Source organism: Adiantum capillus-veneris, chromosome 5 (assembly GCF_014529385.1).
Source record: "Adiantum capillus-veneris isolate H3 chromosome 5, ASM1452938v2, whole genome shotgun sequence".
Lineage (NCBI taxonomy): Eukaryota > Viridiplantae > Streptophyta > Polypodiopsida > Polypodiales > Pteridaceae > Adiantum > Adiantum capillus-veneris.
The window spans coordinates 31,541,211-31,559,036 of record NC_140935.1 but is presented as its reverse complement, the minus strand read 5'-3'; the positions used below and the strand labels follow the sequence as shown (position 1 = coordinate 31,559,036).

At 40.1% G+C, this 17,826-nt stretch overlaps 1 protein-coding gene across 5 annotated transcripts; it reads left to right on the top strand.

The window, feature by feature from the left end:
• Positions 1–7,782: 7,782 nt before the first annotated feature.
• LOC147457092 (inositol oxygenase 1-like) lies at positions 7,783–11,285 on the top strand. 5 transcript variants are annotated; one of them, XM_086513517.1, is made up of 11 exons: positions 7,783–7,850; positions 8,686–8,767; positions 9,008–9,089; positions 9,214–9,418; positions 9,887–9,946; positions 10,038–10,090; positions 10,186–10,308; positions 10,391–10,460; positions 10,622–10,700; positions 10,815–10,896; positions 11,067–11,285. In XM_086513517.1, the coding sequence occupies exons 2-11, from the start codon at positions 8,694–8,696 to the stop codon at positions 11,091–11,093; spliced, it is 855 nt and encodes a 284-aa protein (XP_086369643.1). In that variant the 5' UTR covers positions 7,783–7,850; positions 8,686–8,693; the 3' UTR covers positions 11,094–11,285. The 5 variants fall into 5 exon arrangements, with proteins under 5 accessions (XP_086369643.1, XP_086369642.1, XP_086369646.1 ...); XM_086513516.1 differs by lacking the exon at positions 7,783–7,850 and adding an exon at positions 7,874–8,054 and having other exon boundaries at positions 8,683–8,767; XM_086513520.1 differs by lacking the exon at positions 7,783–7,850 and adding an exon at positions 7,874–8,058 and having other exon boundaries at positions 8,683–8,767.
• The last annotated feature ends 6,541 nt before the right edge of the window (positions 11,286–17,826 follow it).

The following is a 17,826-nucleotide window of genomic DNA, read 5'->3' as shown; positions in this document are numbered from 1 at the left end:
GACTCTAGTTAAATGTTTCCTTTTTAGCCATAACCATTGGGCTACTTACTATACATCCTGGCCCTTATGACTCAGGCTTGCTAACTTGTTCATTATGGAACTACATCTGTTATTGGTTGATAGCCCGTATAAACAGTGATTATGTGTTTGGTTCACCTTACTCAACTCTGGTTCACCGTACTTGGTCTACCGTTGGTTGGATTGAGGTGGGGATTGGTCTATTGCATCTTTAAAGCCCTGATAATACTGGGAATATTTTGAAAAATGTCATAAGGAAAGATCACCTAGTAGTTGACCCTGCTAAGCTTTGTATAGGGCTCAGTATATGCAGGCCAGTAGTTGAGCTGTTAGCTGGCTGTGAATATAAGGCACTTATGGGTTGCTGTATTGTTGCTCCTTCCTCTGACTATATAATAAAGACACAATTTTTAATTTTGTCCTGTAAGATGGGCTTGCTATTGAGTCCAGGTTGATGTACATACTACTGGCTTTTGCATGGCATGACTAATCTAGAGTAGCACTGGGACTAAGATAGAGTGAGCTAGATGGATGTCCATCCGTAAAATAGCATTACATTAAACTGTGGAAATACATCAGGTTGTTAACATAGAATAAATTAACTACTGACTGAGTGTGCTTGACTATACTGACATTGGTACTTCTTCAGGGCGTTTTGTTACATTTCCAAACTAAGGGAATCATGAAACTATGACTAACTAGTTGGTTTAACATGGATCATCGAAACGTATATGGTACTGGTAAGGTGCATCCTAACTGCATATGGGTCACAAATTTGTTTGGCTGATTACGGATACTGTATATGGCGGTGAATCTTCATCTGTAAGTAACACTAAGGTTTCATAAACTGGTCATTGTTTGAGCTTACTATAATGGTGTTTAAATATACCTACCCTATGGGTGTTTTAAGAGGGGTCTGGCATATGAACATGGATTGAGAGATGGAAGGTATGGTATGTCTGGAATAACTCTGGCTGAGAAGGCTGCTGCTGCTGGGAAATCCGGCCTGAATTCTACTTTTTGTAAAAAAATCTATGGCTTGCAATATGTAACTTGTGTACAGACTAGACTAAATAAAGGTTAAAAAAAAAAGATATCATAATCGGGTATTTACAGCAAAGTATGGCCCTAGGATGGGCCTCTCCGTTCTGCATAATATTCACAAACATTGTTGCTGGATTTAGTTGTTTAATTTTATCACCATCAGCAGGTACCACTCGGCTGATCAATGATTGATCTACTTTGAGCGCACAGTAAATGAACCACTGGTTTGTATACCCACTGTTTGTATACACTAAGTTTTGGCCTATGACTAAAAACTTATGCATCTGTAGAGGTAGGTATAACATTTTGTGTAGTAAGAGGTGTAGTCCCTCATACTATGGCTATGTCAACTCGTGCTAAAGATCCTGTATCACTGATAGCTTCTTCTTGGAAATAGATTTATGGGATTCAAGAGGAGGTTTTGGAAAAGAATTTGATTTAATTTCAAAGACAAGGTTATGCTACAAATCCTCATGTTGAGGGTCTCCTTGAGAGATGCTGGTTTTTTTTGCAAAATAATCCGTTTTTCAAACAAAACTCTGGCAAAATTTTTTACATACTCGTCGTTATGGTTGGGAAATATGAGGATAAGCTATATACTATATCGTATACACTAAATTACACTCGACTTTTTGTTAGACACAGCTCAGTAAAAACATTGGGTGTTATGCACGAATTGGGTGATTGTAAAACACCACCACTTGGCCACCTGCACTCTATGCATGTTGAAAAGCTTGCATTGTTTTTAGGTAACCTGACTTGTTAATGATACTTTGACGTGGGGAGATTTCGTAAATATTTGGATTAGGCACTTCACTGGCCTCCCCTAGGATGTCATGACCTATGGGGAAAACTATGGCCTATATACTTAGACCCTTATGGTCTGCACTATTAGGTGTAGCAGTAATTTAAGTTTTCAGTAGATTGACATGGATAACAACTGACTAGACCTGATGATACCTGTCTATACGCAGCCAGATCTAACGAAATGTTGCTCTGTTTGTATGGATGCAGGTAAGGGTCTATCTTGTTTGCTGTTGCTTTGTTTACTGCTATCCGACTCAGATGAGTGATTGTATCATCCCCCCATTTACGATGTTCCAAGCTTGATAGATTTTGTATACTGTAATAATGCAAAATGTCTGTAATAACAAGGGATGTTTTGTATTATCTTTTGTGAGAATCAGGAGTTTGGAGTCTATTGAATATGTAAGTATTCAGTTGTGGTTATTGTAGCCCTAGAATAAATGAAACACACACACACACACACACACACACACACACACACACACACACACACACACACACACACACACACACACACACACACACACACACACACACACACACACACACACACACACACATAGAGTCACGACAACAATACAGATTGTGTGGTGGAATATGCTAGAGAGGGAGAGAACAAGTGCAAGAGGGATGCAGGCAGAGTGGAGGAGAGAGAGAATATTCAACAACATTTAATAGCCACGTCATTGCCTTAATGGTACTTTGTCTTCTATCCATTTATTTTTGGCATTTCCAAGCCTCCTTCCTTCCCCCTCTACCAAGAAGTCTTTTACTTTTTGCTTTCATATTCCAAATTTAAGCAAGAAGATCCCTCTCTCTCTCTCCTCCCGTAGGGGTGTCCAAAAGGAGTGCCCAAGAAACTCCTTTTTGGTACCACCTATACATGCTTTCACCCAACTGCACTAAAACCTCCTCCATTGTCTTCTTGGATCCAACAAGCCGGAAGTCTTTCACTCTTCCTTTCCAGCATGGCAAGACTGGGTTTTTGGATGAGGTTTTTCTTCTCTTGCTTTGTTGCATTATAATCCAACTATCCTTGGTTATGGATATTGGGATCCATTGGTTGTGCTCATCTAATGTTGCATAAGTGGTGATAGTTACAATGGATGTGCTAGGGCGTTTAGATCGGGTGGACTCCATTGCTTGAGGAGAATAGGATGCAGAGCCGATGAAGGTGAATAGAGGACAACATGAAGAGAAGGGAGAAGGAGATGGTGAGATGAAGAGAGGGATGGGGAAAGGAGCAAAAAAAAGAGATTCAAAAAATCTTTTGGGTCACTGAAAGAGACCTTCTTGAGGTAAAAGGACCATGCACTTGAAAGTTACCTCAAATTGTGGCTCAAAGAAAATTCATTTTAGAAAATCAAAAGCAATTTCTAAAAAGAAGATTCCTTGATGGAAGCCCTCCCCTCATTGGCTTAGAGCACTCTCTCCCTCTAAATGTTAAAAGGCAAAAGAGAGACCTCAAACTTCCCCTAATGTGAAGTCGTAAGTGGGGTTTTTTGTTTGGGGGGGGGGAGGGCTAAAGCTTGAGAAGGGCATGAGGAGAAGATGAAGCAAAAAGCACGCCTGTTGCAACCCCAGATGGAGCAACATCAACATTGGCAACTTCATGCTTAAAGATGAAGTGGTTTTGCATGCATAGCAAGCAAACTAGTATGCTCAAACAAAATCAAGCAAGCGTATAATCCATTTAGATGCTCTAACAAAATCATGAAAGAAACATATATACACTATTAGTGAATGATAAAAGTATCAGTGAAGTGAGCACTGAGAACTTATCATTGCTTCTAGTGATCAATCACATGAGCATGAAGAAGATCAAGGACTCCATAGGCACACTTTGCTTGAGAGCTTGAGTGCATACGCATGAAGTTAGTTCACACTTTACGAGCTATTTTTTTACACCTTGGGTTTCTAGTTGACCATGCCTTGGTGGCTAAAGCTAGTGAGCTCCTTAATTACGAATGAACCTTGAAGAAAGAAGAAATACAAATCGGCTAGCTTAGTGAGTCTTTCCCAAGAAAAGTGTAAGTTTAAATGTTATACTAAATACATTCTAAGAGCTTTTGAACAAGAAAAGGCTTTCATGCAAGACCTATCCAAGCTTTTAGACTACAAACGGTCCATTTAGCTCAAGTTCCATGATTGATTCAAAACAGTCAAGTACTAGTACGGTTGGCTGTCTTTGACGACCTCTCTCTCTCTCTCTTTCTCCCTCCCTCTTTATCGCGTGCACATGGGTTTCTCTAAGTTTGAAGTTTAGCCTTCATGTAGCAGATTTTGACAGGTGTAAAGGGCTCCCCCTTCCTCCATATTATGTTAGTTTAGATTTAAGAAAAACTCTCTAAAGCATGTTTGATGGTATCTATACTATTATAAAAGGGGGAGGGATTTCGGCCCCCTCCCTTGGACATGTGGCAGCATTTCCTTCAACTGGTGAGCTCCGATGGTGTGTGCCCTGCAGCCTGGCCGTTGAGAGAGAGAGAGAGAGAAAAAGACTCTACCGAGAGGCGGTTCAAGGCCACCGTCAGTAGTGATTGTTTAAAATATGGCAAGTGCATGGTGTTTTTATGCTTGGGGTATGTGAATTGTTTTAAACTATTGCCCAAGAGCATAGTAGCTTATGCCAAGCTTAATGATTGCTCAACTAGAGGGCTACTAGAGGTAGGGTAGGAGGTATGGATATTTTACACCATGGGAACACATTCTAATCTCTCCTTTGGTGCATGAGTTTTCTTAATAGGACCTTGTGCTGCACACTCGCGTGTAAATCACAAGCTCCTTATTTTAGTGAGTAGGTGGCCAAAACGACTTTTTTGGGGTCTAATTAAGTGGAATCAAAGAAGATTCTCATTTAGTTTGAAGTGAAAAAAAGGGGAGCTGGCAGGTGGGATAATGAGAAATTAATATGAATTTTTTTTTACTATAGAACGAGTATTATAGGGGGCACCGAATGAAGCTTTATTCATAAAATAAAGAGCTGTCTTTTTCGTTTTGGAAGCGAGGACACATGGACAGTCCAGCTTGCCCTTCTTTCTCTCTCTCTCTGATGCCGGACAATAGTGATTCTCTCTCTCTCTCTCTCTGTCTCTCTCTCTCTCTCATGCGCAACATTGTGCAAGGGCTTCTCTGCACTATGTGGAGCCACACAGAGGGCACAACTCTCTCTCTCTCTCTCTCTCTCTCTCTCTCTCTCTCTCTCTCTCTCTCTCTCTCTCTCTCTCTCTCTCTCTCTCTCTCTTGTGGCACAAATGAGAATCGACAGAGGGAAGGTGCAAGGGTAGTTGTCGTCTGCATCGAGAGGAAAGTAGAGACGCTGGTCATTTCCATTGTTAATGTATGGTTTGACGTGAGAGTAGGGCTGCGGTGGCAGATGGATTTCCATCGTCATGAAGCAAAAGAGCCACAGAGTTATATGCGCAGGGAGTGGCGAAGTGTAACAGGGGGCGACCAGACAATGATGGAAAAGGAGGGTGGTGAGGTTGGATCGTAGATGGGTGCACAAGGCGACTTCTCTATTTGTGTGTGCGCGCGCGCAGGTTCATAGAGGACACAAAGGCGCATGTCCATCTATCCTGCTGCTTCGAGTTCGCAGCTGCAGATGTCCATGTGTGTCGGGGCGGGGGGGGGGGGGGGGGGGGGGGGGGGGGTCTATGTCACATGTTGCTCAACATGCGACGACCATGAAAATGGAGCCATGGTGAGGGGCTGGAGTAGAGCACATGATAGCAATGGGTAGATCATAGATGGTGAGGAATGAGGTCAACAGGGTTGGACTCTGGAGGAGACCGTGGAGGTGAGAAGGAGAGCACTGTACAAGACATAGTGGAGCATTCGTGTGCGTGAACTAGGGCTATAATCGTTTTCCTTTTGAATTTACAAGATTCGAAGAGAATCTTCATTGCAAATTAATTGAATTTTGTGGTCCTTGTGATTAGCTTCACAAGGAGTAACATACAAAATTGTTAGCTTCGTAGAAGAGTTAATGCTCTATTGGACACCTTGCCAAGTACTCACCAACTGGTCAGCATCTTTTAAATTAATTGCCACTTGCGCATCTTTGACACAAAACATCTTTTTGCTACAACCATGGCACCTTGCATTCTTTCATGATTTTTTGAATGACAACTCGCAAGTTCAAAACAATGAAAGATGATCTTATGAGAACCAAACGGTCACTTTGAATATAACAACCCTTTGAATCACCCATTTTGAATGTTTAAAAGGTTGCTCTACTTGGCTGCAGTGTTAGAAAAAACCTCGGGGTACAGAGTATCTTAACCGACTAAAATCATAAAATCCCGGTTAGATTTTGAACTTGCCTTGAAGAAAACCGGTAAGTTTACACAAGTTTTAGTGTAAATACTAGCAAAAACTTTAAATTTTGACCTAGAAACTGGTAGAATTTCAAGTTTGCCCTTATTTTCTTCAATTAGGAAAAATGTATTTTTCTAGCCCTGAGAGGGTGCTTTTGACACCGAAAAGGGGGAGGAGGGGATATATATCAGTGGGTCTTAAATGAACCTACGGAGGTGGGATTTATGGAAGGCATTAAAGCGCATAGATCTCAAGGTGAAAAAAAGTCATTGATGCTGACACGCCCCTTTTGCAACCCGGGTTTTGAACTCATCACCTCCTGAAGAAGGTGACAAAAGCGGCCGCTACATCTTGCAAATCATATGGATAGTATATAACTATTTATGTGAAAAAACACACACACACACACACACATATACACACAATGGAGTAGAGTGTATGTCTATTTTTCTATTCCATTACTCATTACTCATAAACATAAATACATAAATATGAGTAATGGAATAGAAATATAGACATACACTCTAGTCCATTCTAACAGCTTTGACCCATAGTGAACATGCTTGTGTGCAATAGACCAATGTTTAGAGTACTTTTAATCGGCTAAAAGTACTTTTTTTTTTTCCATTGGCAATACCCACATTGTGCAGTGTTAGAAAAAAATCGGGGTTTAGTGTATTTTTGACTGATTGAAATTACAAAATCCCGGCTGGCTTTTGAGCTTGCCTTGAAGAAAACCGATAGAATTTTACAAGCTTTAATGTATACACCGGCAAAAGCTTCAAATTTTAACATGAAAACCGAAAGACTTTCAAGCTCGGGGAGTACACTAAGAATTCATGTTAATGTATAATGTGGGTTCAAAAGGAGGGGTTTTAAAATGTAAAAAATTTAGGCAATTTAACAGAGATACATTAAACTAAGGGGTTTTTATATTCAATTTGAAAAAAAATCCTAAAATAAAGGGTCATTTTATTCATTCAAACATGTTAAAAGAGGGTTTCTTTTAATATCCCGCGAACGCACGTTATATAAGGGATATTGAACAGTGAATCCCCGAGCTTTCAAGTTTGCCCTTATTTTCTTCGATTAGAAAAAATGTTCTTTTCTAGCCATGGTCCCACAAAAGTGCCCGAAGCATAGATTGTGGCAATATGGGAGCACCCTCTTATTGGGTTTTGTTTTTTGACCTTTTATGAAAGCACGTGTTATATGAAAAGGTAAAATTGAAAAATAAAAGCTACGAATTATTTAAAATCTTTTCATTTAATTGGAGAAAGGGGAAAATTGGAATCAAGAAAGGAAGGTCACGATTCAAGTGGATGGGTGAGACACGTAGGATCCTACGTGGAATTCAGCAAAGGAGCAGATTGTGCAGGATTTTTGATATTAAACATTTTTCATGTGACAATAAAGGTTTGACTACGTCATAATAACAGCGCCTTTTGAAGTTGGGAGGAGGACAGCGAAAACGATGTGTGTTTTTTTTAAAGAAAAGCAGTTGCTGATTTCTAGAGAGGGAGAAAAGAAAAGCTCTCACACTGTGTTGAATTATTGAGCCTTTGGGGTGGCGGATTTGAAAAAAGGCTTCAAAAATGGAGAGGTGACCAGCTTATTAGCTGGCACGCAAGCAAGCAAAGTTGAAAGGATAATAAGATCAGGTCTTTGCTATAAATTTGGGCATGCACTGCCTGCAAGGCTTATCCGCATGTGGGATTATTATTATGCTATGCTATATTGATTGATTAGTAGCTTAATTAATCACCTTAATTATCTGCACAATAGTTTACTCTTTTCATTGATCGAGATTAGTAGCTTAATCACATACTAATCACTCTTTTCCCGCGCTGCGATTTTAAATACAGGCAGGTGAGCCCGTAATCCCAGTTGTCGGCATTTTGAGTAATAATCACAAGAAGATTTTAGAATTTTTCTCATGTAGGAAAATGGAGTCTTTTTCAGTGTTCTTCATACAATGCATAACATCATGAGCTTCTGCTCGAGAGGCACCACATACCTAGCTAGGTACGATTGGGGGCCCCAATCGTACCTAGCTAAGTATGCGGTGCCTCCCTCGCAGAAGCTCATGATGTTGAGGTAAGTCACAATGTGAGAATTATTGTGAAAACCTGTCCAAAACTTCTTGTCCAAAAATTGATTGATTAGTAGCTTAATTATCTGCACAATAGCTTACTCTTTTCATTCATCGAGATTAGTAGCTTAATCACCATAACTATCTGCATACTAATCACTCTTTTCCAGCGCTGCGATTTAAAATACAGGCAGGTGAGCCCGTAATCCCAGTTGTCGGCATTTTGAGCAATAATTTGGAGGGCAACAACGTCAGCATTTAGTTTAGTTTAATGTGCATTGCTTGCAAGGATTAGTTATGGTATTACTGGTTTTCTTTTTTCGGTGCTTAATGGGCTGCTTCTGTAACATAATGTTGGTTAGATTAATGTTTATATTAATTTTTGTGTTCTGTCTCATCAGCAGAGCAATCTATGGCAACCGCAGACGTCATCAGCAGCGAGGCTTTCGTCATTCCCTCGTCCAACTCTTTTGGGCAGCCTTTCAGGTAATTAGGGTGGTCTGCCATTTGTTGCAAGAGAGGGAGAGACAGCATTTGTTACATTGTTTGCAAACCTATTGTTTCCAAGGAATGTTCCAATCAGGTAAAGCTACACAAGCGTTCTAGCCCTCTATTTTTAAGCTTCATCCTGGGAATGGACTTCATATTTACCTTCAATTGATGTCTTTAATGACAACATCTAACCTTTTAGCAATATTAAGAATCTGTGCTTGTCTTGCATTATAGGCTTTATGATGCCGAAAGTGTAAGGAGGTTGACCGTCGAAGACTTTTATCGCAACAACCACATCAATCAAACCTACTCTTTTGTAAATACTGCCTCTCCGACTTTCTTAGTTGACGAGCTCATGCATGGACATTCCCAAGAATGCTAATAATTCCTCTGTTAAGCTTCAATTTGATTCAATGCTTTTGTTACCAAAAATTTTGTAGGCACTAGACATGAGAGGCAAATACTTGGGGCTGGACAGGAAGGAGATGAGCATTTGGGAATGTTGTGAGCTCCTAAATGAGTTTGTCGATGAAAGCGATCCAGATCTTGAAGAGCCTCAAATTGAGCATCTTCTGCAAACTGCAGAAGCCATAAGAAAGGACTTTCCCCAAGAAGAATGGTTGCACCTCACGGGACTCATTCATGGTACTCCCTGATTACACTATTTTCTGAATTTTACAAAGGGAAGAAAAAATTCAATGTGCTTGTCACTTATTCACAATGGAGCACTATTTTTTGAATTTTACAAAGGGAAGAAAAAAATTCAATGTGCTTGTGACTTAATTCATAATGGAGAATTGAACATGCATATATATAAATAAATATATATATATATATAAAAGAGAAACTTGTTTGTAAAAAATTGTGGATAGCGTCGAGATTTCCCCCATTTAGAAGGTAAAGCTCATTAAAAACTGTGTGTTTTTGAGAAATGTGCTTCTTACGGCCGTAATACGGGCCATCCAAAACATAAACATTGCCCTGTTTTTTTTTTTCATGTACATTTTTGACTGTTTTTGTATGTATATTTGCTTATAATTTGTGTTTTGAGCCTACCTTTATTGAAAGATAAAGCCAATAATCCTACTATTTGTGTTGTTTCTCCACACCCAGATCTAGGAAAGGTCTTACTTCATCAAGATTTTGGAGGACTACCACAATGGGCTGTTGTTGGTATACCTTTCGGATTTCCCTCCACTTGTTAACATTTTCTTTTCATTCTTCCTTAATTCATGAGAAAACATATTCTGGTTTTTGCCTCAAGGTGATACATTCCCCCTCGGATGCGCATTTGATGATGCAATAGTGCACTCAGAGGTATGCACTTGAATATTCTACTAATCAGAGCACATATTAAGACCTTAAACTTAACAGAGATTTGTTGACCTCTTATTTTTTTGGTTAACTACTAGTATTTCAAGGACAACCTTGATGGCAACAATCCTCGCTTCAACACTAAAAATGGTATCTACACAGAGGGATGCGGCTTAGATAACCTCACTATGTCGTGGGGCCATGATGAGTATATGTATCAGGTACAAAACCCTTCCTTCATCAACATCCACCAAGGCTGAGTGAGAGATGGAGTTTTGACCTTTGCACAATGCTTTCTTGTAGGTCATGAAGTTAAACAACTCAACCTTACCTCCACAAGCTTTCTTTATTATTAGATACCATTCTTTTTATGGTATGTGCAAGGAAATAAACTTTATTTATAAATATAAGTTCTCCTCAAATGCACTGCAAAAAGCATCTCAATAGGTGTAAAATATGAGTACAAGCATGTGTGTGTCTGTGTGTTTAGATGACTCTCTCTTGATTCTTGGTTTTTGAACACTTCTCTACTAGCTCTCCACCACGGTGGTGCATACACACGGTTCATGAATGACTTTGATCGAGAGATGATGCCTTGGCTGCACACCTTCAAGTATGTTCGCCAGAGTCTATTTTATCGGATCTTTTTAAGTTAGTTGTAGCCTTAATCAAGAGAGTGAATGACAACATGGATTTCACTCAATTCTTTCTTCTCTCTTTATTGTAGCAAGTATGATCTTTACAGCAAAAGCAATGTGATCATTGATGTGGAGAAAGTGAAACCATATTACCTCTCCTTGATTGCCAAGGTATGTTGAGCCCCTTGTCTCTCTTTGGCACTCACACAGACCTCCCTCTCTCTCTCTCCCTCTCTCTCTCTCTCTCTCTCAAATAGTGATACAAATTATACCATTGCAATGCTTAGAACTATCTCATATGGTGTGGGGTGCTAATAGATGCTTGTGCCCTGCTTTTGTAGTACTTTCCTAAGGTGTTACGTTGGTGAACATTGCTTCCGCGGCTAGGAGATGCTCGGTTGAGATTGATTGAATGTATCCTTGACATGCATTTGTATCAATACAATATGTATGTGTATCAATCTTAAAAAGACTTGTATACTTCACATGCATTTGTATCAATACAATATATGATGTATATCAATTTTCAAAAGGATAAATTTTCAAGGAGTTGTGCCCAATATGTTGGTTTTCTTCCATGCTAATCACAAGCACATCAAACGTTAACAAAAGCACCATAAAATTGCTCAACTTGTGTAATTTAATATCTCTCTCTCTCTCTCTCTCTCTCTCTCTCTCTCTTAGCAAGTAAAATTTCAATTACTTACCCAAGGCATTCCAAAAGGTCAAAGAATGTCAAACTTTTTTAAGTTAACATACTCTGCATAGTTGAAGGGGCAAAAGCTGAAATCGCATTTCCTCGATTGGACAAAGTCTCTTTGTTAGATGGTTTCATGTACTATCCAGCAAAAATGGACAAAAGAATACTATGTTATGCCAATAAGAAGGCATCAATAATATTGAAATCATATACAAAGCCATAAGCATATGTCTAAACCAATTTCCAATTTTAGAAAGAAGAAAGATATCGAGACTTTGTTTTGATGATGCCATGGTTTAGCTTAATTTTTCTTCTTGTCCACACGAGTCACCACCATGGGCACTAAATCATAGAGTGTTTAAAAACATCCACACTCTCGTCATTGTTGTGTGTTGCAAAGCCCAAAACGCCTATGATCTAACATTTAATGGCCTAACAACTTGTGTGTAGCGGAAAATAGCATGGCCATATTGAGCATTTCATTAGAATAGATTCCTAATGAGAATAACAAGAGTGCTTGGGTGAAGAGAGCAACAAAAAGTATAACACCTAGTTAGATAGATAGCATGAACAATACTTCAAAAGAGAGAGAAATTAAGCAATTGACAACAGTTGAGGACCGGATTTGCATGGAGACGGTCCCCCCTCCAAAAGGCTTTGTATTATGGTTTCTCCCATCAAGAGAGATATTTTACAATACAATTCTTTGTGTTCCTTCAATATTAGCTAGTGCTATGAAGATGGAAACTTCAAGCACTAAGCACAACACTTATTAAACACAACATCAATTCCCTCACGGTTTCAGACCCAAGCCCTCACACACCTTCGAAGATGGTGAGAGCTAGCGGGGTATGAGAGTAGATTGAGAGGAAGAAGGAGTATTCTTACGAGAAAGATATACATCTCCTCACATAATCACTCTAATTAGCATAGCTTAGCTTAGTAATTAGCATGGTAGAGGAGATGAGCATGCATTGAAGCTTGGCTCTTGGTTGGATTTGCATCACAAAGCCAAGAGTTGTTGGTGTAGGCCTCCCTTCTCACAAGCTTGGAGTAGGTGGTAAGCTTTCCATTAAAGATTGAGAAGGAGAGAGAGAGTCTTCTTTCTTCACACATAGATTGTGTGAGTGTGTAAGTCAATAATCCTTTGAAAAATCAGCCCCCTGTCTCTCTTGGTCGACCCCTCTTGCTAGTTGCTCATGCTCACATCCTATTGGACCTCCCTAGCCTCAACCAATGGAAATTAAGCAGCATAAGTGATAGCCTTCTGACATGTGTCCCCCTTTCCCCTTTTGTGAGAGCTTTAAGTAATTAATAAATGCAACTAAACTCTCATTGGACACCTTTGCCTCCTAGCCAATAGGAATCAGGCAAGCCATTGGGCTGCTGAATGCTCATTGGACCCCTTGGGAGACTTTCCAATAGTCTTCTAGAGAGCTTAATTATTATTGGCTCTTTTATTAAGTGTTTTTAAATTGATTAAACTAGATTTACTCTAGCGTAGTAATTCTCATTGGTCCACCTCCAAGCTCATCCAATAGGATTTGAGTACACCTTGTGGGCATATGGGCTAGGGAGCTGACATGTGTCCTTGCTTCCCTTTGTGTAAAGGGAGCCTCTGTTTGTGTGTGTGTGTGTGTGTGTGTGTGTGTGTGTGTGTGTGTGTGTGTGTAAGTTTCTCTCTCATCTCCTACAACTAGGGATTGCCCCCTCCTATGTAGGGATGCATGAAGACTTTTGGGACACACACAAAGCATCCAATTTCCCTAATGTTTGACCTTTGGACATAACCTTTAAATTTTGGAACCTTAGCATTTTGGAAGTTTTAATGGGCTGAACCTTAGGGTCTTTTAAGCCCATTGTTGCACATTGCTCTTTTGCAGATGGTGCCCCCTTTGGATCCTTATTTTCCCACCTTTGGATCCCTACTATGGTCAGTCTGTCAGCTTAACCAATATTCTATCTTTTTCTCCCCTGGCACTTTCCCATATTAAATGATCAGTTTAACATGAGAAATCATTTAGGAGAATTAGATATTAGTTTTTATGACATTACCTCTCTCTTGAAGCCCGTAGGATTCTTGCCCGTCGTGTGCCTTAATCGAGCCTTGGGAAATTTTTAGTAAGACCCAATCATTTTCTTTAAAGGCTTGAGCTCTTATGTGCTTGTCAGCAGAGCGGCCTTTTGCCTTTGTTCAATGAGATAGAGATAGCATCCTTAATCTTTTGGAAATATCCTTGTAGGTATCGGCTATACTCATCTGCAAAACGAAGATCTTTCTGTGTACCTTAAGTAGCAGGGGACTTTTTGATCTTTACTCAATTACCTCAAAAGGTGCTTTTTCCGTGGAAGTATGTACAATATTATTGTAGACATACTCCACTAAGGGTAAGTACTTCTCCCATTGGGATCTTTGATCTACTTCCGTTACATAGGCTTTTAGTAGATCGAGAATTATTAGGTTAGCTATTTCACTTTGGCCATCCGTAGGCCGAAGAGAAATTTAGCCTTGTCCCTAAATTCTCAAAGAGACCCTTCCAAAAATTATTGGTCATTCTAGGATCTCTATCCGACACTATGGACATTGGCAAGCCATGTTACTTGAAGATTTGTGAAATGAAGAGGGTTGCCATTTCATGGGCTTTGATAGTCTTTTTGACAGGTATAAAATGACCTTGTTTACTAAACCTCTCTACTATCGTCCATATTCTCGTATTCCCATGGATAGACTTAGGCAATCCAAAGATAAAATCCATGGATATGCTCTCCCATGGTGAATTAGGGATTGGCAAAGGTTGAAGCAATCCAGGTTTCTTCCCTCTATCAAACTTCGTCTTTTGGCATACCACACATTTAGAAACATACCACACATTTAGAAACTTACCACACATTTAGAAACATACTCTTGTATGTTTGCTTTCATGGTAGGCCAATAGAAATATGTTTCAATCCCCTTTAAGGTAGACTGAATCCCTCTTTGCCCCGCATAAAGAGGAGCATGAGATTCATACATTACTTTCTCACGTAGTGAGCTAGTAACACATAGTCTATTGCCATAGAGAAGATAACCATCTTGTAAGGTAAATGGTTCCTCTTTCTTCCCTAATGCAAGGGCTGAAATCACATCTCTAAAATCAGGATCAATAGCATACTCATCTATCATAGAAGATAGATCATTGTGAGTTGCTATGGAAACCGCATTCACTCTCGGCCGTCTTGAGAGTGCATCGGCTACTTGATTATGCTTGCGAGCAATATGAAAATGAAATTGCGAAAGGAAAATTTTCCACCTCATTTGTTTGTCGGAGAGCTTGGTCTTCATTATGAAGTAATTAAGACTTTGATGATCTATTCGCAGAATGAAAGGAGTCCCCAATAAATAGTGCTTCCATGAGTCTAAGGCATGTAGAACTGCGAGGAGTTCTTTTTCATATATGCCTAGAGATTTCTCAACAGGGTCGAGCCTTCGACTTTCATAGCCTATGGCGTGCCCTTCTTGACGCAAAATAGCTCCAAGGCAACCACCACAAGCGTCAAATTAGACCTCAAATGGCTTTGAGAGATTCGGTAGTGTAAGCACAGGTTGAGAGATAAGATTTTCGAAAGCATTGTTCTCCTTGGCAGACCATGTATACCTAAATTTTTTCTTTGTTAGGTCATGTACTGGTCCTGCTATTAGTGAAAAATTTTCTATGAAGCGCCTATAGTATGCACACATACCTATAAATATTCTTAGTTCATGAAGATTCCATGGTTTAGGCCATCCTTTTATTACCTCTAATTTTGATGGATCCATTAGGATGGCATCTTGAGAGATAATGTGACCTAAATATTGAATATTTTTCTTGTAAGAAAAATTCACTTTTCTTTCGATTAACATAAAGTTTATTCTCTCTTAGAACTTGAAATATTACCTAGAGGTGTTGCTTGTGTTCGTCTAATGAATTAGAGTAGATGATGCTATCATCAAAGAACACTCCAGTAAAGGTTCGGTGAGGCCTGAATAGCTTCTCCATCAAGTAGTTGAATGTGGCTGGTGCATTGGTCAAGCCAAAAGGAATGACAATGTATTCGTAAAGACCAAACGTAGTGCGAAATGCGGTCTTTACAATGTCTTGATCAACTATCCTTATTTGATGATAGCCACTTTTTAGGTCAATCCTATTGAAGTAGGTGGACCCTTGTAGCTTATCAAATAGGTCTTCTACCCATGGAACGGGAAACCTATTCTTGATAGTGATCCTATTTAGTGCTCTGTAGTCAACACACATGCGATATGTGCCATCTTTCTTTTGCACTAATAGCACAGGAGAACAAAATGGAAATGAGCTAGGCCTAACCATGCCCTTCTCAACTAACTCATGCACTTGCCACATAATCTCCTCTTGTTGAGCTTGGGAAACTCTATAAGGAGGTTTGTTAGGCGGTGAACTTCCTAGAATAAGTTCAATTGCATGGTCATCATTGCCTCATTTAGGAGGTAGCTCACAAGAGATGTCGTCAATAAAGACATCTTGAAATCCCTTGAGAAAATTGGAGAACTCTAATTTCTTTTGATTGTGCATATTTTCTTTTGCTAAAACATCATGTTCATTTGTCTTTAACAAAAATCATGTACACGAAATAGAGCTCTTTATTGACTTATTGAAAGCTTGTGTATGTACAATGGGTATGGTGTTACCCATTTTCTTGGCATCTATGTACATATCCTTTTCCTTGAACTTAAAGGAGATTCTCCTTTCAAGGAATTTAACATTGGCAGCCATGCGATCAAACCTTGGGCGCCCCTAGGATTACATCCTCATGCTTGAGAGGAGAGATAAAGAAGTCCTCTTTGTCCACATAGCTTTGGACATGGAGTCTCAATTTCTCGGTTAAGGGAGTGATTGAAGCTTCTTGCCCCTTGAAAGCACCATCTGCGGGTTGGAAATCTCCCATCTCGTAGGCTTGTATGCCTAGCTTGGTGGCCAACTCTATGGATATAAAATTGTGAGTAGAACCAGGGTCAAAGAGAATAAAAGCATCATGTTCTCTTACCTTTCCCCAAGGATCCTTTGTGGTGAATTTCCTCCTCTTGGATTTCGACCAAGGTAGCTCTAGGAGGTTCATGGAGGGTGTTCTTTTGGGGGCAAGCGCGGTATGCATGCCCTTGCTCGCTGCACTTGAAACAACAGTGATCCTTGCGATAACGCTCAAGCTCTTTAAGAGAGAGTTTATTTTTGCCTTTATAAACTCCCTTCTCTTTAGCTTTGTTGGAATTGCCCTTAGGAGACTTTTGGACATTGTCCTTCCCCCTAAACTCATTGGAACCCTTGTTTTCCGTGCGCTTAAATTTTTTGTAACCCCGTTTTGGAAATTGATTCAAGAAGCCGCCATAGTATGTTGTATAACTGTCGATATGGTGCGTGGCCTTTGGGAGTTGACATACTCCGCCATTTCTTCAGTTAAGCCCGCACAAAATTATTGCTTTTTCTCTCCAAGATCCAACTTCTTGAAGACAGTGGCTTTGAGTTGTAGGTCCAAAACTTGTCTACATATTTGTGATTGGATTCGTAGGGAGAGAGCTTCAAGCTTGGCCATTCGGTGAGGACTTTGTCTTTGGCATCAGTGGCCAAAAACTGCTTCATAATGGAAGCTCTTAAAGCTTTCCATGTTTGTGGAGCTTCACCGTTGGCCCGTAGGCTAGACCACCATTGCCTGGCGGACTTTTGAAAGTGCATAGCTACATGGCGTAGCTTAGAGGACTCCATGAAGCCCTCATCTCCAAACGCCGCATTGAATTGTTGGATAAAGGCCAAGACTTTGTCCGTAGCATCAAAGGTGCATCATAGGTAAGGAAAGAGATGCTCTTCCCTCCCTCTTTGAACTTCTTGAGCTTGGACGACCTCTTCCAAGCGGCATAGGATTTCCTATGGACTCTTCTTTTTTCATGGTTCAAAAGTTGCACCATCACTTTCTTCAGAAGATGAAGAATTTGAGGAAGGTGGAGAAGAGGGTGACCTCTTTCTCACCTTTTTCTTGCCTTGATCTTATTGGTATTCACCATCACTTTCATAAGAGGAAGAGGATGAAGAAGATGGAGAAGAGGGTGTCCTCTTTCTTGCCTTTTTCTTCTCTTTCTTTTTATCATCCCTCTTTGAACTATGGTGTGGAGAAGTGTGCGATGGTCTTCTCCGTTTTGGAGGTGATGGAGAGCGTTTAGCCTGCCGTCTTCGTGGAGTCATCTCCACCGAGGTGGTGGGAGACTCACTTCTTTCTCGTTCCTTTGTTTTTATCATCCCTCTTTGAACTATGGTGTGGAGAAGTGTGCGATGGTCTTCTCCGTTTTGGAGGTGATGGAGAGCGTTTAGCTCGCCGTCTTCGTGGAGCCATCTCCACCGAGGTGGTGGGAGACTCACTTC